Raw genomic sequence first — 18,301 nt, 5'->3', positions numbered from 1 at the left:
CGAGGAGGACAAGGAATGCAGTCTTATTTGTTGAGACAACCACCTTTCAAGATACAGTTAATAATAAAGTATCTCTTCACAAAAATTTCACCCTATTAACTTTTTTGTATTCTCTTTCCCCCATGCTTCCTTAGTAACTATTACAGATGTGGTGACATTATAAAAATTCCTCTAACATGTCAGCTCTTTCCCAAACTGGAGTCCTAATACACATTCACAGTCCTTACGAAATTGGCAGCACCATTCCATTTTGTAGATGAGGTAAACTGGGGCTCAAAGAGGTTCCATACCTTGTACACCGTCCCATGGTGAGGGTTAGCAAGAGGTGTGATAACATCCTGTAGCAGCCTTTGGTTCCATCAAACCACAGTCATGTTCACAGCAAATATGACTTGAAAACCAAGAACATCTCTCCATACAGATGACTTTGCCACGTGAGCATGAAAGCCTCAAAAGACACCTGAAACACCCTGTGGTTCTAGGACAGCAGTTCTCCAAGTGTGGGGCCCATGCCAGCAGCATCAACCACACCTGGGGGCTTGTTAGAAATGCAAATTCTCAGACTCCACTCCCAACACAATGAATCAGAAACTATGGGGTGGGGCCAGAATTATAACAAACCCTTCCTGGTGATTCTGGTGCTCTAAGATCTGTGTTCCAATCTGGCTGCGGATAAGAATCAGGTGGGGAACATTTAAACCGACCAACGTCCAAACCGCATCTATAGATACTCTGATTTATGTAGTCTAAAGGCACTGGCATTTTAAAAACAACCCAAGACAATTTTTTTTTGAAGATTTATTTATTTGAGAGAGAGAGCCGAGTGGGAGGGAAGGGCCTTGAAGGAGAGGGAGAGTATTAAACAGACCCTGCTGAGTGCAGAGCCTAACAAGGGGCTTACTCTCAGGGCCCTAATATCATGACCTGAGCTGAAACCTAGAGTCGGACACTAAACTGACTGAGCCACCCAAGATGCTCCTTTTTTAAGATTTACTCACTTTAGAGACAGAAAGTGCAAGCTTGATAAAAACTCCAGGTGATTCTAATGTGCAGCCCAAATACTAAAGCATCACTTGAAAAGAACCCATATGCCCTGATTCCTATCCCCACTCACCCCAGTCCTTCTGGGTTGCCGATTATCTCTTCAAACCACTGAGAAGCCAGCAAATCTCTGTTCCTAAATCTGTGGGGTTCCTATGTCTTCCTGCTGCCCTGTGGCCATGAGAAAGTTTTAGACATGATCTAGAAGATACTATCTGGAAGGAAGACTCCTCTCCTCTAACTTCTCCCCAGATCCCTTTAGGAAAAGTCAGGCTCCACCAAGCTGCTACTTCTGTCTAGGCCTCTTGAACATCAGGGACTCGCTACATCTCCCCTAAAGAGAACTTGCTTCTTAATTCCTTTCTTCAGTCCCCTCCCTTGAAATGGCAGTCTGCCAGCCTTGATCTCTAGCCATTCAAATCTGTACTGATCTTTGATTCTTAACTGATGGCTCCTGGCTAACCCCTAACAGCCTTAAGCCAGCCACTCCCTCTTTCTTCTCCACAAGCCACAATGCCAAGAAAAATCCTCCACTCCCTAGAGAAGAAATCCCTTGGAAAAACTCCACAACCAACGGAAACCCGAGTCCACGGAGGTTTGCCATCCCTAGTAACAACTACAGTTTAGAGTCCTTCCTATATGCCAGACATCAGGCCTATCCTATCTCATTTAATTTTATTTAACCAAGTCTCAAGTATTATCAAGTGCCAATTTTAATGAGATGTCACTTTACAGTTCTGTAGTATTCTCTTGAAAACAATGAAGAGACTAAAACCTGCAATAAAAGAGCACATAATATTATTTTTGACATCTAGAATGGGAAAATTCCTTATGCAGGTACCATTACTCCCACAGCTCATTGCTGACCCCGAGACAAGACGCACGGAATCCAAGTATCTGCATCACAAGCATTCCGCTAACTGCTGAGAGGCTCGCGCTCCTCGGCATTCAGAGCTCCTACATTTTTACCAAGTGCCAGGAACTGTTCTTCTCTCCCCCTTCTCTTCAATTTACAGCAGAGTTCTTGGAGGAGGTACCGTATCTTCCCTTGCCACAAATAATACCGCGAACGTTAAGTGTACGTACTGGCACTGATGCCTCAGATCTCATCGGTGATAACAATAAAAACACTCACATCGGGGCACCTGGGTGGCTCAGTGGGTTAAGCCTCTGCCTTCGGCTCAGGTCATGATCTCAGAGTTCTGGGATCGAGCCCCGCATCGGGCTCTCTGCTCAGCAGGGAGCCTGCTTCCTCCTCTCTCTGCCTCTCTGCCTACTTGTGATCTCTCTCTCTCTCTCTGTCAAATAAAAAAAAAAAAAAAAAACCACTCACATCACCCAGAAGAGGCTTAAAATTTCAGGATCATCAGTGAAAGGAAAACACATAATTTTTAAAATTTCTTAACAGAATTTTCAGGGCCCCCAAATCCTCTTTTCATAAAGACCTTAGGCCGAAAAACAATGACCTCATCTAACCTTTCTGGCAATCAAAAGATCAAATGGTAAGAAGGTTTGTACAGCTGAGTTACAAAGTATCAAGAAAACAAAAGAAGAAAAAGGTCACACACTTAAACTGAAATACAGGGCCTATGCTAGGTTCAACAGCACTCCTCTTTGAGTCCCACATAATAATAACACACTAGTGCAGGGGCACTACATCAACAGCAAAAGCCTCCCAGCTGAGTTTCCCCACTCTAAGCTCATCTCCCCCAACCTTACAGATGTTTGTTTCATTTTCTTAAAGTGCAAGTGAGAAGTCTCCATGGGTTCACTCACATCCCTTCCTCCACTAACTACCCAGGTCTAAATGTGTCAAACTCCTAACTCCTAAGGCCATCCTACACAGTTCCTTCAAGCCTCTTCTTTTAACCTTAAACCCTCCTTCCCATCTAATTTCTCTCTTCCCTCACTCCTTCTTGTAAGAACCATACCTATCCACTGCTGAGGCCCACTTCTCTCCCATTACAGAGATGGTGGTTCATGTTTATGGCTTTCCGGTGACCCCTCCCCAGTGAAATTCAGAGTCCTTCAAGTGCTTAGGGCTTCATTCATGGCTTTCAGTTACACTCCGGTTTGAAGGCTAAGAGCAGAATAAGACTGCTGTGTTGTTCTTGGAAGCCAAATAATGGTACTGGGGTACACAGTGGGGAAGCCTTTGAGAACAGTCTGGGTAAAAAACGCAGGATTAGAAAATGCTTTCAACAAATGATCCAAAGTCACAGATAAGAAGCTTGGCTTCTTGGAAGTGAGCATTCTTGATCCCCTCCCCAACACCTGTGCTCCCCTATGAATGCAGGGGGGCTACCATTTAGAGTATCATGCTGGCCACATCTCCATATTCATTCCTTCCACTACCGCCTACCACCTACGACATACTCAACACCTATGTCGCTCGTGCCTCGTGCCTCTTCCAGGCTCTGGAATGAGGCAGTGAACAAAACAAGACCCCTGCTTGAGCTCAGATAGCTTTCACTCCTCATAAATTACCCAATTTCATCTTCATAATAGTCTTTGGGGTGGCATTGTAACAATAAGCAATGTGAAGGTCTGCGGATGACTGGGATTTGAAGGTAGGGCTGTCTGCATTTGGAGCTCAAGTGCTGGCTATTCTAGACCCAAAAGGCACGGTTGGGTCTAAGGGGAACAGTCAAGATCATTAGGAGCTGGGCAAGAGCTAGCCCATTTGGAGCTCAATTACCAGCTGTGAGATGGGAAACTTTCCATGACCTTTGTGGGCCATGTGGAGCAACAGGGTTGCTGAGAGGATTAAACGAGTTAATACATGTTGAACACCCAAAATGGTGCCTGGCATGTCGCAAGAGCTCATTATTTTTATTCTAAGCAGCTCCCTTCCTCCTTGTTCGAGCGTCTGAGACCCAATACTGGATCCAGGGACAGCCTCCTAAGGTAAATAATTTTATTTTGCTTTTGTTCTTAGACCTTCCGATCCCAAGACTTGTTCCCTTCCTGGTTTTCATTTTCAGGTTTACCTTTCTTTGTTCTTCCATCTTTACAGACTGGGATCTCTCTTCATTTAAAAGAAAGTAATGGGCATCTGGGAGGCTCAGTGAGTTAAGCCAACAGACTCTTGATCTCAGCTCAGGTCACGATCTCAGGGTCCTGGGACTGAGCCCCACATCGGGATCGATGCTTAGGAGAGTCTACTGAAGATTTTCTCAGTCTCTCTCTCAAATAAATAAATCTTAAAGAAGAAGAAGGAGAAAAAAAAAGGTGGAGAGGGGCCCCCACAAACTCCCTTAACCACCTTAAGCTGGCCTTTGCTTCACCACTAAAGTCCTCTGACTACTGTGTGGCAGAGTGGTATGAAGAATACAAGTTCTAGAACTGGACTTTCTAGGTTTAAACCCTGGGTTAGCCACTTACTACATGACTTCGGGCAAGTTACACAGCCTCTCTGTGGTTTCCTGATGTGTTACAAAGAGCAACACAGTACCCTGCTCACTGGATTGCCACAAATGCATTTAAAGTGCTTAGACCAACGCCAGGCACATAGATGGGCAATGATGCTTGTTAGCTGCCACTCTGGTCACTCCACCTGATCCTTCCACTCTCTCCCCAGCCATGCAGTTCCTAAACCCTACCAGTATGGTTTCCTTCAACACCACTGCTGTAGGAAATTACATATAACTTATCTGTGGTCTTTTAAGTGCTAAAGCCAATGCCTGTTCTCTGACTACATCTTCCACTTTTCCACAGCCGGGGCACTCTGTCAACTAGACCTTACTTTTTGAAACTCTCTCTTCAATTTCTTATCTCTGCTCCTCTTAGCCATATTGACTTTTTTTTTTTTTTTTTGAAGATTTTGTATTTATCTGTCAGAGAGAGAGTTAGCACAACCAGGGGGGAGCAGCAGGCAGAGGGAGAAGCAGACTCCTCGCCAAGCAATGAGTCTGACACAGGACTTGATCCCAGGGCCCTGGGATCATGACCCAAACCGAAGGCAGATGCTTAACCAACTGAGCCATCCAGGCACCCCATATTAACTTCTCTGAATCTTCTCAACCACTGAACAAAGGGTATCCCCTTCAAGGTTCTGCTTTCAATATTCTTTTCTTCTGCCTCTGTATCTTTTTCCTTCTGGAATCTCAATCATTCTCATAATTCCAACTATGCCTACAACTAACATATTCTGTTCTCAGTCATCATCTTGATGTCCTACAGTCATCATCTTGACACCCTAAAACCAGTTCTCTTTGAACTTCATTAATGGTACCACTATTCTGACAGTCACAATCTGCTACATAACACTTTTTTCTTAATCTAAATCCCTAATTACTGTCCCAAAAAACCTACTCCTTATCCAAGACCCACTTCAAACGCTACCCTCTCTATGAAGCCTTTTTCCAAATGAATGTGCTCTTTTCTCTGTTTTGAAACCTCAGAGCTAGATTTTTACTGGTCTTATGCTACTGCTTTATAATGAAGTAAACTGTGTCATTTGGATCTTTGTCTAGCAATCTCTGCTCCCAGGTGAAATTCCTTATGGCATAAACTGATTTGGTCTTTATACCTTCTAGTAATTACCACATGCCTTGCACATGGTGGCTGTCCCAAAAGTTTAACTGGTAAATACTAAATGCTTTGGAGCATGGTAACCTGAGCCTGTACTCTTCTCCAGCCACACCCCACTTCTTCCTCCCCCATACTATTTTATGGCCTCATGCCCCAGCCCAGGTGGCTCCCTCCACCTGGAAGCCCCATTTCCCTCACTGCTGCTTGGGGGATTCCAGTCATCTTTTAGAATTCAACACAGAGGCTATTTCTCCTTTAGTGACATGTCTCCCAAACTTTAACAGAGGTGGTCACTTCTTGGAACATTTACTGACTTACAGATACAAGAAAATCTTTCATATAGGACTCCAAATACTGAAAGAAAAAGCACAGAGCTGGTATGAGCCACCAGCTATCAATGGCTGCTCCATTATGTAGGCATGCAGTCACGAGGATATGGACACAACAGATAAATCAAAACCAAACTGGTCACAGGCTATTTTATGTTGTAAAATCTCACAAATTTCAGAATAACAGGCACTAACCCACCAGTATGTAGGAGAAAGTCCAGGTATGAAAGATAAAAGACAAATTGGACATGGGAAAGTTGACCAACACCAACTTTTAATGGTGAACTCAGGATAACACCTAGAGACCTTTTCAAAAGAGCTGTTGCATCACCCACTTCAGAGTCTGAATTTGCTGTTACCCCAAATACCAACACAGGGTGGATCTGGCACACTCCTATTTGTAGTACAAGCAGAATTTCCAGTAGAGGCACCTGGGTGGCTCAGCTGGTTAAGCGCGTGACTCCTGACTTCAGCTCAGCTCGTGATCTCAGGGTCTTGAGCATGCCCCACATCAGGCTCCATGCTCAGCATGGAGTAGGCTTGATATTCTTCCTCTCCCTCCTCCTCTGCCCCTCCACCAGCTTGCTCTCTGAAGAAATAAGTCTTTGAAAAAAATTCCCATTAATATAAATTTCATATACATATATACAGTACAATATATGCATATGCCTTTTTTTGAGAGAGAGAGAGTACAAGCTGAGGGCAGGAAGGAGCAGAGGGCGTGACTCTTAAGCAGGCTCCACACCCAGCATGGGGTGCAACTCAGGGCTCAGTCTCACCACCCTAAGATCATGACCTGAGCCAAAATCAAGAGTTGGACCCTTAACTGACTGAGCCACCCAGGTGCCTGTATACATATGCCTTTTTTACATATACTTTTTTAAATGTCCCTTTTTCCTTATCATAAAAGAGGTATCATATAGATCAAATCAGATCTTATGTATTTAAAAGTCTTACCTTAAGGTATCTTTTTAAAGATTTACTTATTTCAGAGAGAGAGAGAGAGCTCGTGCATGAGAAAGCATGAGCGGAGATAGAGGCAGAGGGAGAGGGAGAAGTGGACTCCCAGAGCGGGAACCTCCCCCAAGTGCAGCCTGATTCCAGGACCCCAAGATCATGACCTGAGTCAAAACCAAGAATCAGATGCTTAACTAAATGAGCCAGCCAGGTGCCACTGACCTTAGGATATTTAAACCACCAAAACTTTCATCTGTATCAGGTCACATCCCAGATGTGACAGACAGGAATTCTATCTGCCTCCATTAGTTAGTCGTTCATGCTTGTATTTCCTTCTCTGGACAGTGAACTCCTCAAGAGCAGCAACCACGTATTAGGTTTTACCCACCCTAAAACCCAGCCCATGCAAGACACTTAATATTGGTGAAAAGAACACATGAATAATAGATTTCTAAAAAGCCTTAGTTCATAAATTATTTTTGGACAGAGTTCTCAATAAGTCATGACTATACAGAATGGCTAAAATTAACAACACAGGACACAACAGATGTTGGCAAGGATGCAGAGGAATGGGAACCCTCTTACACTGCTGGTGGGAATGCAAACTGGTGCAGCCGCTCTGGAGAACAGTATGGAGGTTCCTCAAAAAGTTAAAAATAGAGCTACCCTATGACCCAGCAATCGCACTCCTGAGTGTTTACCCAAAGGACACAAAAAATATAGATTCGAAGGGATATATGCACACCAATGTTTACAGCAGCATTAACAACAACAGCCAAACTATGGAAAGACCCCAATGCCCGTTGACTGAGGAACGGACAAAGACGACATGGTATGTGTGTGTGTGTGTATATGATGGAATATTATCCAGCCATAAAAAAGAATGAAATCTTGCCATTTGCAATGATATGGATGGAGCTAGAGGGTATTATCCTAAGCAAAGTAAGTCAGAGAAGGACAAATACCACATGATTTCACTCATATATGGAATTTAAGAAACAAAACAAATGAACAAGGCAGTGGGGGAAAGAGAGGCAAACCAGGAAACCGACTCTTAATTATAGAGGACAAACTGAGGGCTGCTGGAGGGGAGGTGGATGGGGGTTTGGGCTGGACGGGTGATGAGTATTAAGAAGGGCACTTGTGATGAGTATGTAAGTGACTAATCACTAAATTCTACATCTGAAAGTTGACACTGTATGTTAACTGGAATTAAAAAAAAAAAAACCTTGAAAAAAAACTTGAAACTATAACTTTTCCATAAGTTTCAAGTTACTTATGAAAAATGACATTACTTTGAAAAGTATAGTAACAACAACAGAAAGAGCTAATAAACACAGTCCTTTAGTCAATTACCCGGGGAGCAGGGGAAATGCTACAAAAGTCTCTGTTATGTTGGCAAGCACATTAACTGTTTTCTGGCACTGGTGGTTAAGATGGCAGGCAAAAGCAGAACTGAAAGACAACTGCTGTGCAGTATGAGTGATTTAAAAAATGAACTTATGCTTAATTTCCTCCAGCATGTGAACGGGTCTTGTACCCTTTTATCAAAGGGGTTGTGGGCAAGGCTAGAGGCATGCAAACCCTGTATTTGTGACTATATGAGGGGCACATGTGTGAGCCACATCGAGGATGGGCACAGACACACAGGTTGTTTCTCTATCACACCAGGGAAATGAAGGCACCTTAGCTTCTCACAACTGCACGGTCAGAGATGAGCAAAAGCATTTATTGTTCATGCTTATTAGCTACAGATAATTAGCTACAGATTTTTAGATCAGAAAGACACCCTAACGATCATTCAGTGTGGTGGCTTTCAAACTTTTTTAACCATAAAATCCTTCCACAGGAATGCATACGGAAGAGTGATACGTAAAACAGAGGTCAGGGGAGGGAGGTCTGGGAACCACTGAGGAGACTCAGAGAACCCTTACAGTCCATCAGAGCTTTAGTGTAAAAATCTCTAACTTAGTCACATCCCTTAGGATGGCTATGATAAAAAAACAAATGAACGAACAAAAAACAGAAAATAAGTCCCGGCAAAGATATGGAGAAATAGGCACCTTTGCCCACTGCTGATGAAAATGTAAGATGTTGCAGCTGCTTTGGAATATGTTACAGTAATTCCTAAAAAATGGAAAAATAATTACATATTATCCAGCAATTCTACGTCTAGTTATATACCCAAAAGAACTGAAACCAAGGACTCTCAACAGCCCTTGTTAGTTCTATGTATACCATATTCACAGCAGCATCAGTCACAGTAAGTGGAAGCAACCTGAGCGTCCCAAGACAGGTAACTGGAGAGACAGAATGTGGTATATACATCACTCCATTAAAAATATTCCAGTGAACTATTATTCCTTAGACAGGAAGGTAACTTGGACACATGGTACAACACAGATGAACCTTGAAGATACAATATTAAGTGAAATAAGCTAGTCACAAAAAGAAGACTACTGTATGATTCCACTTAGGTCCCTAGAACAGTCAGAGACAGAAAGTGGAATGGTGGCTTCTAAAGCCTGGGGAGGGGCGGGGGAAGTTATCGTTCAATGGGTATAAAACTTCAGTTTTGCAAGATTCAGAGTTCTGGAGATAGATGATGGTGATGGTTTTGCAACAATGTGTATATGCTCAAATATCACTGTACTGCATACAGGTCTCCCCCACTATCTGGAAGCAGAGCATTCCCATAACACGCTTCGTAAGCCAAAATGGTATAAAGTGAAAAAGCACTTATCATTAATTTACAAGGAAAAATTTTGAACCTCCTCAGACCCAAAAAATAACCTTTTAGGCTCTTTTGATATGTTAGAGGACACATCTTGCCGATGCATACACAAAATGGAGATAAAGCACCGGTGCTCGCAGACACAATTCAAAGCCCTGGTGGCTCATGCTGAGCCGGGTTCCCAGGAAGGAGCCCCTCCGGCTGTACACCTCCTCTCTCACCGCAGCCCCGCCTCTCTCACCGCTGGCAGCCAAACAAGTGCTGAATGCTTTTTCACCTATTTTCGCAACAGCAAAAGTCCTCCATGGCTTTCCCTCAGTTACCAACAAGAGACTGATGTAGATCTTTCAGAAAAGCAGTATGGCATAATGTAAGCTCTTGGAAGGTGGGGGAAACCCCCATGTAAAAATGGCTAAAATGATCGATTTTATGTTATGCCTATTTTACCACAATTAAAAAAAAACAAAAAAACCACAAAAAACCTTTGTTCGATCCCAACACAACACTTTCATTTTCCTGAGGAAAGAAACAGAACTAAAGCAGAAAAACCATTCACGTAAGATCACACTACGGGCAGTAGCGTTCTACCCAAAACGTAACTGCATAAAAGGCACTTCCATCTATAGCACTTATTCCACCAAACTCTTCAATGGCCCCTGGGAACCAAAGAATAGAACTTCAGTTCCCACATATGGCTTGCGAAGCCCTCCACAGTGGAGGCTCACCTCTGCTCCTGACGCACGGCTCCCTGATGCCGACTACTTCACCACGGCCTCCACGCCTACTACTGTCTCCTCTCCTGGCCTCTGCATGGTCCATGCCATCTCCGCAGCTTCCCTCACAACTAAGCCTCAGTATCGCACAGACAACGTCTGAGTTTCACACATACTAAGTGCTGAGTACACAGATAATAAGTAAGATCACTTCCAGACCTCCCACCCCAAGATCTTCTTAGCTCTGGGCTAGCTGTCCCTCCTGTGCTCCGGTAATGGCTCTGCACCCACCTCACTGCTCTGACCATCTGTTTCAGCCTTGTCTTCCCTACTTCCCCACCGTAGGCTCCCACCAAAATGTCATTTGTCTCTGTGTACTGGGCACCAAGACCCAGGAAATACCCCCGGGAAATATCGACCCCAGGAAATACCGACCAAACAGAGCTGGTAGGAAAGCTAAGATGAGATCAGATCTCCTGAAGGTCCAGGGTTCTTTTCATCAGTGTAGCTGAAGGCCCCCCACCAATGTGAAAATAATTATATTACCGGAGGTTCTTACTTAGAAAAGAATTTTATGTCTTGCAGATGCAAAGAAACCACACTCATTCTTCTTGAATTATGCAGCAGTGCTCCCCAAGTTATTCCCAACTTTTGAGGAGGAGATGGCAGTGGAGAAATGGAACAGAAAAATAAAGGTCTTTTGTTCGTTCTCCCATAGACAGATGTTGTTCTTACAATAAGGAGGGCTCTGCCTGCCATTTTTAACTTGAGCAACCATAATTTAAGTGAGCCCATTAGGAACTCCTGTTTTATATTACAGTACCTACCCACTGTAAGACCTTGAGGACAAGCAATCTGTAATGGAAAAAAATTTATTTGAAGGCTATGTCCTCATAGTTCCATGACTTCCTAGCCTTGGTGGAAGGCAGGCTTAGCCAGAGAGAAATATTTTTAGACCAGGGTGCTTCAGAGCTGTAAAAATAGGCCAGGTAAAAAGCACACTTGTCAAAGCCCCAGAGTACTCCAGCCACTGGGCCAAGGAAGCAGGCCAAGCAGAAGCATGCTGGCTTTATGTATTTTTGCAAACAGATCACCAGATTTGAAGCAGCTTCTCCAAAGCATAACCTGAATGGTAAATGTGTGAGAACTCCGTCATCTGGGACAGAGAGCTGTCTCATGCGCCCCTACGCGACAGGAGGTTCGTGGAGCATCAGCATTACGTTGCTTCAGAAAACTATTCTGACTTCCTTCCAATTCCCAGAATAAGGGCACCGAGTAAGCACTCATGATACTGACTGTAGGCCCGCCCTTGAGCACATGGTTGGATTCAGGAAGGAAAAAAGTCATAAATCAGATGTGTCTCGCAGAGCTGACAATTCTGGGTTTATGATTACCTCCGATTGTGCAATCCCTTCAACTCTGCCATCCGCGTAGGTTGTCTTCGCTGACTTCGACGATCCAAAACAAGGCATTCCACTGAGGCTTTCAATCACCACTGCCACCATAACCAGCTGGTTGATTCTTAGAACAGTGTAATTCATTAGCTGGCTTTTTTTTTTTTACTTGATTTTTAATATTTCAAAAAGTATTTCTAAAAAGCCAAAGAAATGTGCCTTCATTTTCAGATGAGAAGAACACATTTTCTTGAAAATTCAGTAAGCATCTGGATTTGTAACATAGAGGAAAATAATTTCTCTCCCAGGACTGTCTCCTCCCATCTCCCACCAATTCCGGGAAGGAGAAGGGGCAACTGGACATGTCACTAACCATCAAACAAACCCTTGGTTTGACCCAGCTCTCCAAGATGTTGCCATGATGAATGCTTTCCAAGTAGAAAAGACAGTTACAAATCCAAACTGCTCTCCAGTAAGATGAGTATGGCAGTGTCTGCTAGAATCAATGGGGTTTTGCTGAAAAGGACCAATTAAGAGGCTCCCACAATGATTCGAGGATCAATGCCCGGTCCAGGAATTACAAAGGGGAGCGCAGGGGAAAGAACACTCCTCACAGAGAAAAGCCGCAGAGCCTTTTGCAGAATAGGGGACTCCGACTGTGACCTCAGCCTCAGAGTGTATGTGGCTGGAGGAACAACAGTGGTAATAACAGAGGGAGGAAAGTTACAGGGAAAGCTGGAGGGGGCAAAGGAAGGGAACTGGCTGAATAATTAAGTCTTGGCTGCAGTTTAAGTCTATTCTTGGCAGAAAGGTGGCATCAGGGCAGCCAAATAGAGATCACCAGGGAGTGATTCCTACTTCCAGTCTGGAGCTAAGGAGAGGTCAAGCTGTTATCTACTGATTCCAGATACCCATGAAAGATCCCCCCACCCACGGAGACCACACTTCTCTCTACAACACAGCAGAGGCCAGAGGTCCAGGCAGAATTGTGCTTACCTCGGCTTCGGGGATCAGACACCTTCAAAGACAGTGAAGAGAACTGAGAATTAGAGACGTCATCCCTGGATGGGTCTCACAAATCCACACGAAAGCCACATTTACTGGACAGTTATCACTGAACATGCTAGAGAAGTCGCCGCAGCTCTTTGCGCGGTTGGCTCTCCCAACACTGTGGGGCAATCCTTGTTTGCAGGTAAGGCAAAAGGCAGAGAGGGGTTAAGAGATTCGCCTAAGGTTCCTACGGCAGGGGCCAGGTAGGGCTGGGGGCCAGGCTCTGGGAGGCACCTCCTCCTCTGCTCACTTTCAAAGGTTGGACCACCCCTCACCAGAAACGACTGCATTGTTCGTATACCCTAGACAGACACAGGATAGACAGCAGCAGTACAATCTCCCTGTGGGCCCTAGAGAGCTAGGCAGTGAGGGGTGTGCCTAAGGCAGACAGGGAGAAGACAGAAGTGGAGGAAAAGAAATTAGAAACTCAAGCAAGGGGTAGGAAACAGTGAGGCTCTATCTAGGACACGGTAGAGAAAACCCCAAACCTGACTGAGGTGCCATTTCGGCTCTACAATGGCCAAATGTATTCTTTGGCATTATTTTTTTTACCGGTTAGCCCCACGTTTTCTACAGTATCTCCAGGCCCACCCAAGTCCAATGACTAACATGCTGACAGAGGCTGGTTTTGCTGTCCCTCGTGTATCATGAAGATCAGAGAAGAGCCCAGTAAAGAAGTGAACAACGCCACAAGAAAGGAGGGAACAGCTTCATGACAAATGCATTCCACACCCTTGAGGGGGTAGTTAACACCGGAGTAAAAACATTCCCCTCCATAAGGAACACCAAAAGGACAGCTGAGAGCCAGGTAACCATGCCAGTCCCCTGTGATCTTAAAACTTATCCCGGGCCACTGCACTGTTTCCAAGCACAGTTCAACAGAGACATATCCACTGTAGCAAAAAAGAAAGAAAGAAACAAAAAAGTAAACAGTACAGAGCAGTTGTGATCCTATTCAGCATCAGAAAATTCAGAGTTTGGGGCATAAACAAATTCAGTGGCTAGGAGGAAAAAAGCTCTCAAGTCCACTTTAGTCTTCCGGAGCACCACAAAGTAACAAGGCTTAGAATGCTCTCCCCCACCATACTCCAACTTTGTTTTAATAGTCTAAGGAGCCCCCCCCCCCCCGAAGAAATGTGTACTTTTTGTTTCTTAACGGGGTGGGGGGTAGCTTTGGATGAGAAGAATCAGGCCTCCAAACTCTTCCACACTTTCCTATTTCTTCAAAGAAGTAGAGTGCATTAAAAGGAAGGTTGTACCAGGAGCCCTGAGGAATCCACTTTCTGAAACGGCCATTTCCAGGGAGCCCGTTGACTCCCCTGCCCCTGCCCAGTAACTTAAGAAAAGCTACGGTCTCTCTGGGTGCCTCAGATGAAAAAAAGACAACAAAGCAAAGTACAGAAAGGACTCATTCAATAAACGGAAGAAATGCAGAGCTAGTAGCTTTCTTCCTTTTCTCCCCTCCTTCACAGAACAAAAAACAACCTGCCCCTCACTCAAGGGTCATTTAATTCTATAAGCTTCTTTGCTGGCCTAAGTATTTGGCTATAGCTGAACTGGTAATTAGAACCAAGTCAGAAGTCTGTAATGGGCAACAACACAGGTTAACCTTACTAAATATTAACCTGCAGTCTAAGGGATTTTTTAAATTTAAAACAAACAAAAATGACAGGCAAAGTAGATGCTCTAGTAGAATACACATGTACAAATGGTCTGTGCTCTGATCAAATGTAATGAAACACAAACCTCACTTATCTGAAACTGTTAAATTGCTTGAGAAATGTGTCAGGCTCCCACAAAATCTAGTAAAAAAAAAAAATTTTTTTTATCCTACTCAGCATGAAATGGGACACTTGGCAAAAGGATACATTTTACAAAAAATTAAAATTGTAAATGGAACTACACCCTGAATAAAATTCAAACTACTTCAGAAAGAGTTCAGGGAAGTGAAGATAAATGCAGAGCTGAGATGCTAGTTTGTGCTTGTGTTTCTAAGGCTTCAGTGAGGATTTACCATGGGTGAGAGGGCAGTAAAAAGCGCCTTCCCTCTTTTCAGAGGTCCATTAGCAAACCAACTACAGTATCAACCAGCATTTGTGTTCAAGATTAAGCAAGTTGGGGGGTGCCTGGGTGGCTCAGTGGGTTAAGCCTTCAGCTCAGGTCATAATCTCAGGGTCCTGGGATTGAGGCCTGCATCAGGCTCCCTGCTCAGCAGAGAGCCTGCTTCCCCCTCTCTCTGTGCCTTGTGATCTCTCTCTCTGTGTCCAATTAAAAAAAAAATTAAAAAAAAAAAAAGATTAAGCAAGTTGGAACCAAATCATGATCAATATTCTCCATCTAAATAATACAGTCCTACCTCTGCAGCAACAATCAGAGTTGGGAGTAGATATGAGGAGAGAAGGTCAAATGGACAAGGATGACCACAATGAAGAGAAGTAATTGCAAAGGCAGCTAACATTTTGTGAGCTCTTATTAAGTGACAAGTGACACTGTGCTAAATGCTTGAATTTTGCTAATTCACTTGATCCTCCCCATACTCCTACCAGGCTAGTACTATTAGTCCTACTTTTAGAAATAAGTAAACTAAAAAAAAAAAAAAAAAAAAAAAGTAAACTGAGGCTAGAGGCTAAGTAACTTTCCCATGTTAACACAGCTGGCATGAGAAGCTGAGCCAGCATAAAAATCATCCAATTCTTCATACTGAAGTGGACCCATTCTCTATTCAAAACACATCAACTAATTCTTCAGTGGCACTCAATCAGCAAAACAGACTTACCGGGTGCCAAAAAACCCTAGGTCAAGGAGCATAAAGAATGAGTGATACTGCCTGGGACTGCATGCCTCAGGGCAGAATGCAAATGCAGATCCACTAAACCACCCAAAACATCAGCTAAACCAACCAGCGGCACCCAGAAAGGTTCTACAGGAAAGCATGGTTTCCCTCCAGGATTAAAGCTGTCACCTGAAGTAGGTGAGGTTCTTTTGAACCTTGTTATGTAAGATTGGAACTATGTTCCTTATGAATGTCCACTACTTGGACTTCCGGTCTTTTTTTTTCCCCCTGAGCCCCACACCCAACGTGGGGCTCAAACTCATGACACTGAGATCAAGAGTCACGCTCCGCTGACTGAGCCAGCCAGGCACCCCTAGACTTCTGGTGTTTATCAGCTTTCAGAATGACAATTCCATTATGTTTCCAACTAGTGGGGTAAAAAAACATTTTCCCCTTAATGAAAAGGCACTCCCTGTTCCAACTACTCAAGGATTTGACCCACAAGTATGTGTTCCCATCAATGTCAGTCATTTCTCCCCACTCCTGTCTCAAGTGAATGCTCCATTACCATACCCATAATTTTAGGAGCTACCTTTGTGCCTTTTCATGCAATGTAACACTCTTTTTCATGGTATCCAATAATGGATGCAGCATTGCAAGAACTGAGCAATCCCATTTTGCACAAGTTGAGGTGATGCTTTCTACACAGTTTCTGATCTTCTTCCACTGATGTCTTCAAGGTACTGTCCATTTCCTATACTGTTCTTAGAGGCTAACGCCCTAATAACTTGTCACCAAGACACTGTTTAAGTGTTTTTAAGCCAATACATTATTTTACACCTGCCTGCAATAAATCTCACTCTCATAACCTTGGGAGATTTTGGTGGAGCAGGAGGAATACAAGTGTGCTCAAGGCTAAGCTCTCTTCAAGTATGTTATACATAGTATAACACGTGGAACTTTTAGGTTAGAGGGACTTACACCTCCTCACAAAAAACAGATTACTGGAACAACCAGGGTATCCATACAACAAAAATGGCAATGTATGTCCAAAAACACGATCTCAGAAGAAAAAAAAGGAGAAACTATAAGAAGTCAGATGGATAAAAACATTTTAAACATTCTGTTTTTAAGAGAAAATGTGAATATGCTGCAAAAAAAAAAAATCTGCAGGGAGAATTAAAATATATAGTAATAATAAAAGATTTTTTTAGAGAGAGAAAAAGGGAGACAGGGAGGGGGAGGAGAGGCAGAGGGAGAAAGAGAATCCTAAGCAGGTTCCACTCAGCACCAGGTGGGGCTTGATCCCACAACCCTGAGATCAAGACCTGAGCCAAATCAAGAGTCTGACTTAACTGCCTGAACCACCCAGGCACTCAGAAGATTTTTTTAAAAAGCAAGCACGGAAGTGTGGGCTTGGTTGCAAACAGACACTGAAAAAATTGAACCTTCTTGACTGTAGCCACTGCACTCCAGCACTCCCTTAAGAGAAACTTGGTAACTGCCCGCCCCACCCCCTCCACAATACAAGTTGCAAAGGGCTGGAAAGCCAAGAACAAAGTCAGCTAAGAAAATCACAGTTCTCCAATATGAGCTGGAATGTAAGCGCTAAAAATAAATAAATAAACAAATAACAAGTATCACAGTAACCAGGTAATCAGTTGCACAACTGACCCCGTACTATACAGCTCAGGCGAACAGGGCAGAGTCCTGAAGATGAACAATGAGATTAGACACTCTTCCTGGGCCCTCAGCCACTCTACTCCCACTCTCCCCAGAACCTAAACCGCGCTGTTCTTTGCAAAAAGGGTAATAGGTCAAAGTTGCCTAGCCAACGCGCTTGCAATTGGAGGAGTCCCAGGGCCTCGCAAGCTTCGGTTAGGTAACTTTACAAAGTGCTACCAAAAGGATGACTATTAACCTTTCATTGTAACCCATAAGCAAAAGAAACACAAGGCGGGGGCGGGGAAGAGAGACCATTCAGAAGAGCAGAAAACGACTCTAACAAAGACTGGAGAATTAGAAAACACGGAATAAAAACAAAACTAACTGATCGCAGTCCGGGTCTCCGGAAGCAAATTCGGTCTAAGCCGAGCCGCGAGCGCGCATGTTATTCCTCAATATTGTGCACATAGAATACTATCTTCTCTGCACGGCCCGATTCCGAAGTGCATTCAGAAACACTTTCCACAGAGCCTCCGTCGGACCCTGGGGGCGGCTGGAATTTAGAGACCAGGAACCTGAGGCTCAGTCCAAGGACATTCGTTCTTTGGGGAACTGCAGGAGTCAGGCCCAGACTCGAGACTTTTCAACGGCACGGGTGAGGGGCGGGGTGGCATCTCCTCCGGTTTCCCGCGGACGCTGGCCTCCCGGCGGAGCAGCCACGCGGGGTCTCCGCTGGCCAGGACCAGCACGGAAGCGTGCGCAGCAATCCGAGCGGGGTACGCCGCCCACCCCGCCGCTCACCTGGGCGATGCCGGCGCCCATCAGCCCGCCACCGATAACCGTCACGTGCTTGACGATGATTTTCTTCGCCGAGGCCGAGGCAGTGGACGAGGAGGACACAGAGCGCACGAGCTGCCGCGTTACAAAAGCCATGCTGCAGAGACAAAGGCGGCGACACCGATAAGACCTCGCGAAGTTATCCGCGGCACGGGCGCTAACAGTTAGGTGACCTCCGGGGGCGGAGACCGAGACCGCCCCTCCGTCCCGCCCGCCCCCGCGTTCAGTGACATCATCGGCGGCGGGGGTGGAGCCCCGAGGTGCGCCCCGCCCAT

The 18,301-nt window shown here is 44.6% G+C and overlaps 1 protein-coding gene across 1 annotated transcript in view; it reads right to left on the bottom strand.

The window, feature by feature from the left end:
• Positions 1 to 18,219, bottom strand: part of HADH (hydroxyacyl-CoA dehydrogenase) — a 47,394-nt gene extending 29,175 nt beyond the window's left edge. Inside the window, 1 exon segment of the mRNA XM_047718173.1 lies at positions 17,991 to 18,219. Within this exon segment, the coding sequence (XP_047574129.1) occupies positions 17,991 to 18,122 (132 nt within the window). The 5' untranslated portion in view covers positions 18,123 to 18,219.
• Positions 18,220 to 18,301: the final 82 nt, after the last annotated feature.

Source organism: Lutra lutra, chromosome 2 (genome assembly GCF_902655055.1).
Source record: "Lutra lutra chromosome 2, mLutLut1.2, whole genome shotgun sequence".
Classification (NCBI taxonomy): domain Eukaryota; kingdom Metazoa; phylum Chordata; class Mammalia; order Carnivora; family Mustelidae; genus Lutra; species Lutra lutra.
This window is presented reverse-complemented; position numbering and strand designations above follow the sequence as displayed.